The sequence below is a fragment of the Elgaria multicarinata genome, chromosome 5 (genome assembly GCF_023053635.1).
Source record: "Elgaria multicarinata webbii isolate HBS135686 ecotype San Diego chromosome 5, rElgMul1.1.pri, whole genome shotgun sequence".
NCBI classification, from domain to species: Eukaryota; Metazoa; Chordata; class Lepidosauria; order Squamata; family Anguidae; genus Elgaria; species Elgaria multicarinata.
The window spans coordinates 34783669-34797882 of record NC_086175.1 but is presented as its reverse complement, the minus strand read 5'-3'; the positions used below and the strand labels follow the sequence as shown (position 1 = coordinate 34797882).

Sequence of the window (14214 nt, the reverse complement as noted above, 5' to 3'; positions counted from 1 at the left end):
TTCATTTCTAATGTCACTGGAGCATATCCTGGCAATCCTAAGGGTATAACGGGGGCCAAGAAGTAGTACAGGATAGGGTCTAATGTATGATTAGGATCCCTAGCCAATTCATTGGCTACAGGCTTCTAGTGTTACTCAGCTGCATCGCTATTACACTCCGCATATGTTATACCAAACATTCTCCTCCCTTGTTTTCCTTATATCTTTCCAGGTGACCCTGAAGATGCTGCTGCTGACAGTGGTCGTAAGCATGTACAAGAGCTTTTTCATAATAGTAGGGATGTTCTTACTGTTGCTTTGCTATGCTTTTGCCGGAGTGGTTTTATTCGGCACTGTGAAATACGGAGAGAACATCAATAGGTAATTACTCCATCAGAAAGTAATTGGTATTACAATATTATTGCTGTAGATCTAGAATGTTGTTCTGCTGAGATTCTCAGAAAACGGGACCCTGTGCTAAGTATCAGAATCCATGATTGTGCAGGACCCACAAAATGGACCCACAAAATGCATGCAGCAGTAGTTCTGTGCTACCCTCAGCCGTGTGTATGCCCCCATGTTGTTTGTGCATTAGAATTACTTTGCAGGCCAGGGAGAGGAACTATATAGGAGGCTTAATCTGGCCTCTCGCTATAAATAATTATCAGCACACTCTGGTATATTCATCCTTAGGGCTAGTCAGGGAGGTGAAAGCGGGGAGAGGATTCAATGCCCTAAAGTTTTTAATGCCTGGTTTTCCTTGTGAAACACTAAACAAGAGTTTTTTTGTTTGTTTAAAAACAGGCATGCCAACTTTTCCTCAGCTGGTAAGGCCATTACTGTCCTCTTCAGAATAGTCACTGGGGAAGACTGGAACAAGATAATGCATGACTGCATGGTAAATTGAACACATTTTTAAATGGACGTAATGTGGAGGCCCTTCCACATCTAACATTCTAGCTTTGTATCTTAACAATGGTGTGTGTTATTTTTTTAACAATATATATATAATCCTATCCTTCACACAAACTCTCATTTGTTCTTTCTTTGAACGTGTTAACAGGAATAAATGCATTAACACTTTAGTCCAGGGGAATCATAAAATATGAACATGTTTGCTAATCTGAACATTCCTGTCTTAATATTAATTGCTAGAAGGAGAGGGGGACAGCTAGAGATTATAGTTTCCTGTTTTACAAAATACACAGCTAGCTAATGAACATTAATAAACATTTGTTCTCCTTTGCATCCAGTACTGGGCCTGTTGGAGCAATAAATGTTGAAACACTATATAATTCTCTATATCATCATACCTTAACCTGCATCTCAGATAAGTGTAATATTACTTCACAGGACTAGTGTTGCTTTTTTTCTCTGACCACCTATTCACAACTGAATTCTAAGCAGACTAGCAAATTATCTACACTTTAAGAGCGTTTATCGCATGCTTGTTACTGCCCACTCACGATTTCTCCTGGGTCCTTTTGACGACAACATCCACCTCTCATGCATCTTACGCTCCATCTGGTCTTCTTTCCGCAACAAATAAGACCCTGGTAAAAAAATTATTTTTGCAAGTGAAATGTGCCGCCAAGCAGCACAATAAAAATGCCCACTGAATGGGCCACATGGTCATTATGTTCTTCCCCTTTCTCCTCCCACGTGAAGAAAGAGGAAGTATCATAGACAGAAGTGGGGGGAAAGCAATGGTAAGGAAATGCGATCCCACCCCCATCTGATAATGTTCTAAGATTTCTACTCTACATCAATGTACCCCTTTTGCTGTTAAAAGTGGATCTCCACAGCACTCTTTCGAAAGCATTGGGACAGATAATGCATTTTGAAACACCTAGGGCATGTCTTACATGCTTCCGGGATAGTCGCAGGGTGTCTAGATGCAGCGCATAACGACCCAGGAGGAAGAAGATGTCGCGCCCGCCATTTTGTTGTTGTTGATTTATCGGAAAAGAGTGCAGGAGCGCTCCACCGAAAACTTAAGTTGTTTTTTTAAAAATATATATATATTCCTGCTCCCCCCACCCCACCCCCGATGGGCACGGAGCTGGCTTCTCGCGGTTACTCACGAGGAGCCAGGACAAAAACGGGATGCCTGGCCACACGTCCCGCAGTCTCAGGATCATCCCGGGACTGCAGGAAAAGTTAGGATAGAAGGGTAGGGTGATATCCCAGGGAAAGGGAGGGATCATTCCTCCCTGTCCCCGGGATCCCCTGTGCATCATGTAGACGCACAGGGGCAATCGCAGGGATATCACCCCTTGAAGCCGTACCCCTACTTTAGCCCTCATTTTTGCCCAGGCATTCAGATGAGAGAGTTATTAACTGTTGCTGCTCTTGCTGTCTTGTTAATGCCACCGCTATTCTCTCATTGGGATATATATTTTAAAGTATATTTATATGCATATGTTGGGTTAGTTGCAAAAAAGCAATCATATGCCTTTTATTTCATTAATCAATTATTTTCCTTCTAAGGTTCAGCCTCCTTTTTGTACTCCTGATAACAGAACATACTGGAAGACAGATTGTGGGAACTATGCTGGGGCACTTATGTATTTCTGTTCCTTTTATGTCATCATTGCATACATAATGCTAAATTTGCTTGTGGGTGAGTCTCGATCATGAAATATGGCAAGAGAAATATGCATGATATATTTTAACTCTATTATGTGTTGGATCCAGACTTATTTATACTTATGGGTTGTTTATATGCCTTATTTTCCCCATGGTGCCTACAGAGTGGCACTGCATCGGTTATGTGGCACAGCTGCCAACTTGCGACCACTGCAGGGCTTTTCCCCAAAGCTGCGAATTTTAAAAGTCGGGGACTTACCCCAGCTTTTTGCTTTGAAGCGAGATCACCACAGTCCTTCTGTCACGTGACCTCGCTTTGGCATCCAGCTGGGGGTGTTCCAGGGTGGATGGTGACCACTGACAGGTCCCTAGAAGCATAGAGAGGTTGAGCGAGGGGCAGGGGGCAGGCTCAGTGAACCAGATGGCCGCCAGCAAACCCACACTCCCTGCTGCCATGGAGATTTCCTGCCCCACCCCACAGCAGTGATACCATGGGGTTTCAAGAGGAAGGAGCAGCAAAGTGGTGCCATGAAGATATCCCTTTAGTAAGGACCCACCGAAAACAATGGGACTGTTAAGTCCTATTGAGTTGAAGGAAGCTACTCTAAGTATGACTAAGTCTGGATCCAACCCGACATACTCATTTATGTTATATACTCAGAATTCACCCTTCATTCCCTTCTAGCCCTCAAAGTGTTCATAACACAAAACCATATAGTTATTGAAATAACAAGGAATGGTAACATAAAATGCATCATAAAACTGAAAAATAAAAAATAGTAAAATACAGTCAGTTTTAGGATCCACAACAAAACTACTGAAACAACCCAAAAAAAACTGAGCAGAAGTTCTGAAAGCTTTCTAAGCAACGGGTGTGAGCAAGCAAGGCCTCAGTTCAAGGTCTTAGTGTACAGAGTAGGGAATTCATATGGGAGAAGGTGCTCCCCAAAATTGTCACGTGACCACCGTGTTTAAGGAATGTCTGCTCACTCCATTTGAACTCCCTCAATAAAAGAACATTTATTGTTTTGTTTGATGACCTTGCTGCCATTTTGTATTTGCAGGATTTCAACCTTTAAAAAAAAAAAGCTTGCTCTTTGTTCATTAGTATAGGTATAAGTATATTTCAGTATGTAAGCTGACTAGTAAATAGGAATAATTCCCACTTCGTATTTGCATGTGAATCAAGTGTGCTGGTAAGCTTGGGAGATCCCATTATGCTTTCTAATTTTCCCTGATGCCAGTAGAACATTTCCAAATTTTACTTAAAACATTGTGTTCTAATTAATACTGGAGGATAATCTTATTAACTATTTTAATATGAGTCTGGCCTATTGAATATTTGTACATTTTTACCAGCTTCATAAATCCAAGTGAACATTCATTCCTTAATGAACGATATGATTATTAATGCAACTGTCCTTAGAAAACTCTTATATTTTGTTTGATGTTTCTGTTTCCTGTAGCTATAATTGTGGAAAATTTCTCGCTGTTTTATTCCACGGAGGAAGACCAACTTTTAAGTTATAATGATCTTAGACATTTTCAAATTATATGGAACATGGTTGACGACAAACGGGAGGTAAGAGGTTTCACTGTAATTCTACCCGTTCCATTTCACTGCAGTTTTCCTAAGTTCTTAAGGGAACTGAATGTCAGCTCTCATTTCATATTAAGAGAAATAGCAAAGGAGCCTTCCAACATCAGTTCCTTTTGGTCTGTATGCTCAAGCATGTTTGTGCTTCAAAAGCGTGAATGGCCTTATGGGGCTCATCTATACCAGGCAGGATATTCCACCATGAAAGCAATATGAAAGCAGTATATAAAAGGCAGGAGCCACACTACTGCTTTATTGCGGTATTGAAGTGCACTGACAACTGTTGGGGCCTATGACACATACCATAAACCACTTTCATATCACTTTCATTGTGCTATATCCTGCTTGGTGTAGATGTGTCATGGGCCCCAACAGTTGTCAGTGCACTTCAGTACCACTATAAAGCAATAGTGTAGATCCTGCAGTGCACTTCAATACCACTATAAAGCAATAGTGTAGATCCTGCAGTGCACTTCGATACCACTATAAAGCAATAGTGTAGATCCTGCAGTGCACTTCGATACCACTATAAAGCAGTAGTGTGGCTCCTGCCTTTTATACACCACTTTCATACCACTTTCATAGTGGAATATCTGCTTGGTGTAGATGAGCCCACAGTGAGCTATAAAGGACTGGATGCTCTTGCTTTGTGACTCTGTAAACATGGGAAATAATCCACAGAACCTGACAGACAACACGATAATCAACGGTTGTGCAGAGAAATGACTCTGCAAACTGTTTGTTATCTCCATTGGTTATTTATGGGGAATAACTAACCGTGGTGTGGTTTTTGCCTGACAGACGACATCAACGGGGGACTAATTTAGCAATGGTTGCTTAAATAGTCCTCCGTTGACTAACCTGTTGTCCAAACTGAGCCATTATGTCTTTTTAAGAACGGCATGCCATCATCTGAAGTTCTTCACAAGTGTCAGTGACTCACACCTTGTTTTGCCTTCTTTCCCAGGGAGTGATTCCTACTTTCCGAGTCAAGTTTTTGCTGCGATTGCTGCGTGGGAGGTTGGAGGTGGATTTGGATAAGGACAAACTTTTGTTCAAGCACATGTGCTATGAAATGGAGAGGCTGCATAATGGCGGAGATGTAACCTTCCATGATGTACTGAGGTATATTGGATGGCAAATGAAGCCTATCCCCACTTACCTGGGAGGAGGCCTTACATAACTCAGTGGAGCTTTCCTAAGACTAGATATGTAAAGGATAGCACTCTAGATCAGTTATGGTTTCATTGCAAATAATGCATGCAAAACATAGTTTATAGGGATTGTAGGGAATTTTCATTGAGGGACATACCAGACTTCATTCAAAGCCACCTTTCCCTAATATACATATGTTTAGAGGGCCAATTTCCCCCACTATATTCATCAGATAATAACTGTAAGTATCACACATTATCAAAAGGGTTTTATTATCAATGAAGGTGAGCTTATCACATACTAATGGCCACTTCAACAGAAGAAAGGACTTTAAAAAGAAAAATACTCTATTCGGGGAATAGCATGTTTGCTGCTGTATTCGTTATAAGAGCTGTAACCAGTGTAGTGAAGCCAAGGTTTACAGGGTCAAAGCACTATGACTTTTTGATTAGTAAGCACAATGATATCATCAACCACCCTTCAGATATTTGGACAATCCTTGGGAGCACTACTATTTAATCTTTGTAACCTGCCCAGAGAGCTTCGGCTATGGGGCGGTATATAGATGATGTTGATGATAAGACTGTCATGAGGAGCACCTGTACTTCAAAATTCACTGCTACAGCATTGTGGGTAACTAGATCCAGTTCTTCCTCCCATTCCCCTCCTAAAAGCCAACTGGCACTGTATGAGCCATCAGTCCTTATTACATATTAACAATGCCTGTTAATACCAGTTGCTGAGAAACTACGGCAGGAGAGGGCTATTGCATTCATGTCCAGCTTGTAGACTTTCCATATGCCTCTGGTTGGCCACTGTGGGGAACAGGATGGTTGACTAGGCAGGGCTTTGGTCTGATCCAGCATTGCTTTTCTTCTTTAAAACACAGGATGTGGGTGAGTTTTCCCTCATTTGCAGTAAGAGTGGAACATATTTACAATATCTGTTTTGATCATACACTTCTCTATAACGGGTTGGTAATATAATTCATGTTTTAGCTATAGCTATCAATGGAGTGTTATTATTAGTAGTAGTAGTTGTAGTAGAAGCAGTATTTATATAAGCATTTGTATTAGTATTAAGTATTATTATGCATTTCTTCTATACTTCTAGCATGCTCTCCTATAGATCTGTTGACATCAGAAAAAGTCTGCAGCTGGAAGAACTGCTTGCTAGGGAACAACTGGAGTACACCATAGAAGAAGAAGTAGCCAAACAGACCATACGCATGTGGTTGAAGAAGTGCTTGAAGCGCATTAGAGCAGTAAGTTTAACCAGGGAAAAATAAAAAAATGCATTTATTTATTTTATTGATTACATTTCTATACCGCCTAATAGCAGAAGCTCATGTAGCATACCTCTTAAGAACTCCTTGTCAAAGGCATGCTACATTTGTTTTTCACACTAAAGAGTTGTCATCGAACATTCAGTACTTAAAAGACATGGATGATCACGCTTCATGTTCATTTCTTCACATAACACCATCACGTGGTACTTTAACCATATAAACAAAAAAGACCAGTCTCTGACCAAAGGAGCTCACAATCTAGATTTTGACAATGGAGGAGACAACAAAGAAAGGTAAGGGAAGAGAGAGTAGACGGCAACAATTCGTGAAATAGGGGCTGGGGTTCAGAAGCCTGAAAATCCCCAAGCCATTATGAGCCAAACCAAATCCCACTCCAAGGACTCATCTACACCAAGCAGGATATAGCACTATGAAAGTGGTGTATATAAAAGGCAGGAGCCACACCAAGCAGGATATAGTGGTACGGAAGCGGTATATGGTATGTGTCAATGGGCCCCAACAGTTGTCAGTGCACTTCAGTACCACTATAAAGCAGTAGTGTGGCTCCTGCCTTTTATATACTGCTTTCATAGTGCAATATCCTGCTTGGTGTAGATGAGCCCCAAGTTTCAGACTGACTTGTAATGGATTGCTACAAACCCTTCACCATGCCCCCTTTCCAAGCTGACCAAGTTGCAAGAGAAGTGAGGAAGGAAGTTGGCGTCTTCTTCTTTTGCTTCTGCTGCTGCTGCTGCTTCTTCTGCTTCTTTTTCTCCTTCTTCTATATCACTAGGATCTCAGTTCAGATGAAATTATACAACGATATAAAACAATAAATATACAAATATATAAATCTTCTTCTCCTTCTTCTCTTATCCTCCAAGTTGTTCAGAGAGGCCTGCATGGTCTCTCCTACCCACACACCCCCACTCTTTAATGCTCACAACAACTCTGAAAGGGAGGTTGGGCTGAGAGACGGTGACTGATCCAAGGTTATCCAGAGAATTAAAGGGCTGACAGCCCCCCCTCCTCACACACTTCTGCCTTGTACTTAGGTTCTTGGGCTAGTTACTTTTCTATTAGTCTCACCAGTTTGCCTTATGGGAAACCAGGGTTTTATGATTGGCCAAACACACCATGGCAGCCATTTGATGAATGGGCAAGCCCCTCCGTGGCAACCACAATAAAAGGTTAGGGATCCCTACTCTAAGTAGAGAAAACTGTTTATTTTATATTGTTTTTCTTCTCACATACCTCTCAAAGTCTTCTTACCCATCTCTTATTTCTTTTCCTCTTCTTCTTTCACATTTAACTAGCACCCTACCCCCAGTTGCCAGTTTCTTTCATCCCTCCCTTCTGCTGCTTTTACATTCACTTCCTCCTATAACAGTTTCCCTCTCTTATCTCCTTCCTCTTTATTGTTTTTTTAATATTATTATTAAAAAATGTTGCCCTTGCTCACTCCCCAACTCCCACTGCCACACCTGCCTATGCAATGTGAATGGTGCAGCAGTGGCACAGGGTGGCGAAGGAAAGCGGCACTGGGCAGTCTGAAAGTGGGCTGAGACCCACTGGTGGGGAGCAGGGGGGGTCCCAACCAACAGTTTGAGAAACACTAGAGAACCTGCAGTTCCAAAATTCCCGTTTGCAATAGAAGCTGCAAGCATGTCAGAAACAGCACACTTGTGTTTTTACTAGTGCTGTGCTGAAACCCCACCTGTCATTTTGCAGTCCCTTTGTTGCCTTATGAAAGACGAAGTCATTCTTTTGTGCAGATTTTGAGAATTTCCTAGGAATTTCTCAGTGTGCAGGACTTCAGGAGGTGGCAGGGGAAGGGGCGTGGGTGTGCTCTTTATTTTACAACCTTTGTCCCATGCTATGCTTTGCAGCTTCTCTGGCTGCCTGTACTTCCTGGAAAGCCCACTAGAGGACTTAACCAGGACTCCAGTATTGGTGCCTGCTGAGTGCCTAAAAATTTGCTAAGTAGTCAAACCAGGCATCTTTTGTTTCGTTTTGTTGTTGTTGTTCCCTGCTCAGCTTTCAGGCACCAGCACTGGAAATCCCCAGGGGAGGATAGCTGTCTTCAAATATCTGCAGGCCCGATGCTCAGAAGATGGATTAGACTTGTTCTCTTTTGATTCAGAGAGCAAGATTATGACCCCTGGGATGGGGGGGAAATGGCAAGCTGGCAGATTTTGGCTGAACATTACGAAAAAAAAACGTCCTAAGACCGAGAGCTGTCCAGCAAGAAACGAGTCTGCCTCAGGAGGTGGTGGGCAGAAATTTTCTCTGGAAATATTTAAACAGAGGTTGGCTATCTTGGGGATACTGCGGTAGCATCCTGCATTGCAGATTCTGCATTAGCTGGATTTGTAGATGGCGACTTCCAAAGTCCCTCCCAACTTTTTGATTTTATGAAATATTCCATGGACACTTAGGATGAGCATCGCCATCTGCTTTACTAATAGCTGCCTTTCCTCATGCACACCCTTACAACTGGAGACATTTTTAAATTATGGGAAAGCTGAAGAAGGAAAGCAGACAGTAGAGGGCTGATGATGGCACAGACACTCCCTGGGTTGGGTCTTTCAGAGCTTAGGAGAACCCTCAAAAAACCCTCCGAGGAAGCCTGGAATGTCTGAGCCAATTAAGAACCAAGATGGAGGGGATTTGACCCATCACTAGTAACAAGGGATGGACATGAACAAATGCAGTTACATTGACTCGGGCTTCATTTCTATTCGAGATGAAGACTAAAATGCTTGTGAAAAGCTTCATGGAAAAAAGTGGGTTTTGAGCAGGGTTTTGAAGGAAGCCAGATGGCACCAGGTACGTGTTCTGGGAGCTAGATCTAGACATAGGGAAATGGGTCTATTTGTTAACTTTTGGAGACTTTTGAGCAACTGGATGAGAAAAGGATAAGCAGAAATAGCAAAAGGGGCTTTCACAGGCAGAGCAAAAAAGGTTTCAAAGACACTGCAAGACAAGGTACACTTTATCTAATTTGTTTTGTTTCCATTGATGTAACTGTGTTTGCACAAAGCTGAAGCCAGAAAGCCAGGAATGTCTATAATCTTCATGAGCAAGAGATGATTGGATTCAAACCATTAGCTACATCAGTAGTCTTTTCAGATGTATAAGGCACTGTTGGATTGAAAAGCTCATTAAAAAAACCAATTGATTAACCATCAAGGGAGCAATATGTTTATTATTTGAAAAACCTTCCTCTGAAGTTCAGTTGAAGAATTGGATGTGTGTCAACTGTTTTTACTACAATATTTGTTTCCTTTCTTCAAAGAGAAGGGAGTCTTTGGTTTTTTGTTGTTTTGTTTTGTTATTGTTTCTATGTAGATGGGGAAATCATACCAGTGTTTCAAAATTTGAAAATCAGTTTCTAGATTGGTATTTTGCAGTACAGGTACTCCCCATAAATACTGGTGAAAAGAACACCCTCCCATGTGAGGGTAGAGATCCATTAAAATACATTTTCCTCCAGCTTAAAGAGGGACATACTCCTGGTTTGGGGGTGGATTAGAGTAATCTTCCAGATTTTTATTCATTGAAGCTGAAAATGTTCTGCTTTTATATTGGAGGGGAAGGGGAAGAATTCCTTTCTTCAAAAATTCTCTGGTTTTGGGTTTTATTCCAGTACTTATCTGTACACGTGAACCTCTAAGGGATATTAAATATATATTAAGATGTACAGAAGTATTATAAATGCATAAATAATTAATAAATAGATGACATGTAACTGTAGAAAACATCATCTTTCCAGCTATGTAAGATGTTTGGAATGTTGATATATCCATTATGCATCCCTTTTGGTTAAATGTCACTGATACATAAAAATGGCACGACATGAAAGTCCCACTAGATAGTTTTCTAAGGGAGTTTCCATTTTGTTAAACTTATCTCGTGTCTAATTTAACTACCACTGAAAGCAATTTACTTCAATAGCCTCTGGATGAGCTCTATAAAAGCTTCTTCTAACTGACCATTTTCTTTTAAATGTCGCTTTGGGTAATATCATAAGGCAGACTGAAATAAAATTAAATGGTATATGTAGCTTTATGAAAATGATTACACAGGAAGACTCTACTGTGACTGTTACAACATAAAGGGAATGTAGAACAAAGCAAATAGGAGCAAAAACCTCACTTTTTGAAGACTACTTTAAAATATACTGGAATAGTTACTATATTTATTATATTTTATAGAAACAGCAGCAGTCATGCAGCATTATCCATAGTCTCCGAGAGAGTCAACAACAAGAGCTTAGCCGTTTCCTAAATCCGCCAAGCATTGAGACAACACAACCAAGTGAAGATATGAATGCTAATAACCAGGATAACAGTACTCAGCCTGAGGTATTGTTTGGTTCAAAAACTTATTCTCAAAGTGAAAGTCATCTGGAAGAGTTAAAATTAATTGCTCTTCATCAAGGTCTTTCTGCACACTTACATACGAGAAACCTGGGTCTGTGTAGAACATCTCAGGCCATTCCAGAGCTAGAGCTAGACATTTTTAGCCCCAGGTGCAGAGCTCAAGCCTAAAGGTACAGCCCCTACATCTTCCCTCTCAGTTCTTCTTCAGCTGCCATGGCGCTAACATTGTGAAGAGTGTTGTCTTGGTTTCATGAGCCAAACAAACTAGGCTTATAGGGTGTTTTTCTTCTTTATTTTCTCTCCTGTGTTTCAATTCATCTTTTCTGTTCATTTTTGCATTGTTTCAGTGGTCTAGAAGATAAAGCTGTTTGTTTATTTGTTTATTTATTTATTTATTACATTTTTATACCGCCCAATAGCCAAAGCTCTCTGGGTGGTTCATAAAAATTAAAACCATAATAAAACAACCAACACAAATACAAAATACAGTATCAAAAGCACAACCAGAATAAAACCACGCAGCAAAATTGATATAAGATTAAAATACAGACTTAGAACAGTAAAATTTAAATTTAAGTTAAAATTAAATGTTAAAATACTGAGAGAATAAAAAGGTCTTCAGCTGGTGACGGAAAGAGTACAGTGTAGGCGCCAGGGGGACCTCTCTGGGGAGCTCATTCCACAGCTGGGGTGCCACAGTGGAGAAAGCCCTCCTCCTAGTAGCCACCTGCCTCACTTCCTTTAGCAGGGGCTCACAGAGAAGGACCCCTGTGAATTATCTTAATGTCCTGGCAGGTACATATGGGAGGAGGTGTTCCTTCAAATAACCTAGTCCCAAACCATTTAGGGCTTTGAATGTCAATACCAGTCAATACCAGTTCAGTAATCTACACATAAGAACATAGGAAGCTGCCTTATACTGCCTTATATCTAGCCCATTATTGTCAACACTGACTGGCAGCAGCTCTCCATGGGGGGAGCTACACTACTGCTTTTAAAGTGCTTTAAAGCACTTTGAAAATGTTTTGAGAACTGTATATGCAGTGTGTCCTGGGCCCCAACAGTTGTCAAAACTGTTATAAAGCGCTTTAAAGCAGTAGTGTAGATCCCCCCAGATTTTCAGGCAGGAATTTTTCCAGCCCTACCTGAAGATAGCAGGGATTGAACCTGTGACCTTCTCTGCATTGAAAGCATGTCCCTTACTCTGAGCCATAGTCCCTCCACATGAAGTATGGCAGTGTTATGACTAGCATCGGGTCCAACCAACCTTTACTTCGGCCACAGCTAGACCTAAGGTTTATCCTGGGATCATCCAGGGTTCACCACTGCCTGAGCACTGGATCCCCTGTGTGTCACCTAGATGAACAGGTTTGACCCCTGGGCAATCCAGGGGTAAACCTTAGGTCTAGCTATGGCCTTCATCAGCCTGATGTGACCATTGTGAGAATGACTAAGCATCCAACCTTATGTGTTCCAGGATAAATGATCGAAAGTGCTTTCCAGCAAGAATTAATGTAATCTTTCTAGTGAATCAGAGCATTGTTTGTTTGATTTACTTTTTGCAACTTTCAAATACGGTGAACTTAAAGGTGTATTACTGTCTCTCCTCTTCTTCTATTCAGACAAGTAGTCAACAGCAGCTCCTTAGTCCAACACTTTCTGACAGAGGTGGATATCGGCAAGACTCTACTGATGCTGGCAAACCCCAGCGAAAGTTTGGACAATGGCGCTTGCCATCAGGTAGGTAACAATTAAAGGGCACATAATAAGGTACTAAAATGGACTTGGCAAATGGAAAAATCAAAAAATGGAACATGCACCACAAAGAGAAAGGAGATGAACAGATGCTCCTCTCCTGTTCTGTTCTGTCTCCATTAGAGTGGTCTACTGCAGGGTTGGGCAGAAAGCAGATCTCCAGTTGTTTTGGACTTCATTTTTCAGCATTCCTGACCATTGGCCATGCTGGCAAGGGCTTCTGGGAGTTGAACTCCAAAATATCTACCTTCTCCATACCTCTAGTCTACAGCATTAGCTTTCAAACTTTGTGCCCTCACTTTTGTGTGTTGTGGAACCTGTGTTCATCATCAACGGGATCATTGACCATTGGAGAGGATTCTGGATCATCTTCTTGGTCCACTTGTGGTTCTACACAATTCTGTTAGGCCTATCAGGTGCTCCATGCAAACTAGGAGAGTGTCCCCCTGTGACTGCACTGCCTCAGAAGATCAATAGTCTGTCAAGGAACAACTATTTATCTTCTCATTGAGGAACCCAGAGAGACATCCCTACATTTCCAGGAACACAGTTTGAAAAGAACTCATCTATAGGAAACAACTTCCCAAATAAGTCTATAGAATTCATGTAGAATCACAAAATTGAAAGGGAGCAAACAGCTACTTCAAGCCCTCAACCCGCCTCAAGACTGATCATTTATCTACCCCTAAAAGTCTACACAATGCAGGCCTTAGCTAGACCTAAGGATTATTCCAGGCAAATGGAGGGGTCGTCCCTGCCTGCTCCTGGGATCCCCTGTGTGTCATTTGGATGCACAGGGATAATCCCGGGATATAGGCCTGGTCTAGCCATTGCCACAGTCCCTATTGTACCATAACTTAGCAAAGAAAGAGAGCAGTCATTCCAGATTTCTCAAGAAAGCAGTCCAAATCACATGATTCAAGAATTCACAAGGTCTTTCAGACTAAAACGGGGTTGGTAGTTAAGAGAAAAGGATGCAATCCTTTCCCTGTGATCAGTGAGATCATAGGTGTGAGCCAGAGTCATGCACCAAGACTTCCTGGGATCCTGATACCAGGGAGGAAAGAAGGAAATCCCAAGTCCATATAGTGATTAAACAAACAAACAAATCCTTCCACAGCTCATCGAACTCCCACTGTAATGCCCAGATAGATGTCCACCAGAAAAAATCAATCAAATGCCTTATTCAAATGGAATCCTATGAGCATAGTGTTTCTGGTATTCAAAGGGTTTAATAATCCAACTAGATGGTCACAGACAAAAATAACTCTAAAGTTATTGTTACGCAAACAAATAGGGAACTATAAAATAAACAGCGGATGTCAATATTGAAAGTGGCAGTAGGATTTTAGATCTTGGTTCTGCAGACATCTGAGCATTATGGAGTTGCATAGACTTTAACTATACATGTGGCTCATGTCTTTGAAACCAACAGTAACCTGTGCTAAACTTGGGCTTCAGTGGTG

The 14214-nt window shown here is 41.3% G+C and overlaps 1 protein-coding gene across 1 annotated transcript in view; it reads left to right on the top strand.

Annotated features, from left to right (window-relative positions):
- Positions 1-14214, top strand: part of NALCN (sodium leak channel, non-selective) — a 229162-nt gene that overhangs the window by 213687 nt on the left and 1261 nt on the right. Inside the window, exons 37-44 of the mRNA XM_063127455.1 lie at positions 212-360; positions 784-877; positions 2470-2602; positions 4035-4150; positions 5133-5290; positions 6434-6584; positions 10826-10975; positions 12616-12733. Coding sequence (XP_062983525.1) covers positions 212-360; positions 784-877; positions 2470-2602; positions 4035-4150; positions 5133-5290; positions 6434-6584; positions 10826-10975; positions 12616-12733 — 1069 coding nt within the window. The remainder of the gene's footprint in view (positions 1-211; positions 361-783; positions 878-2469; positions 2603-4034; positions 4151-5132; positions 5291-6433; positions 6585-10825; positions 10976-12615; positions 12734-14214) is intronic.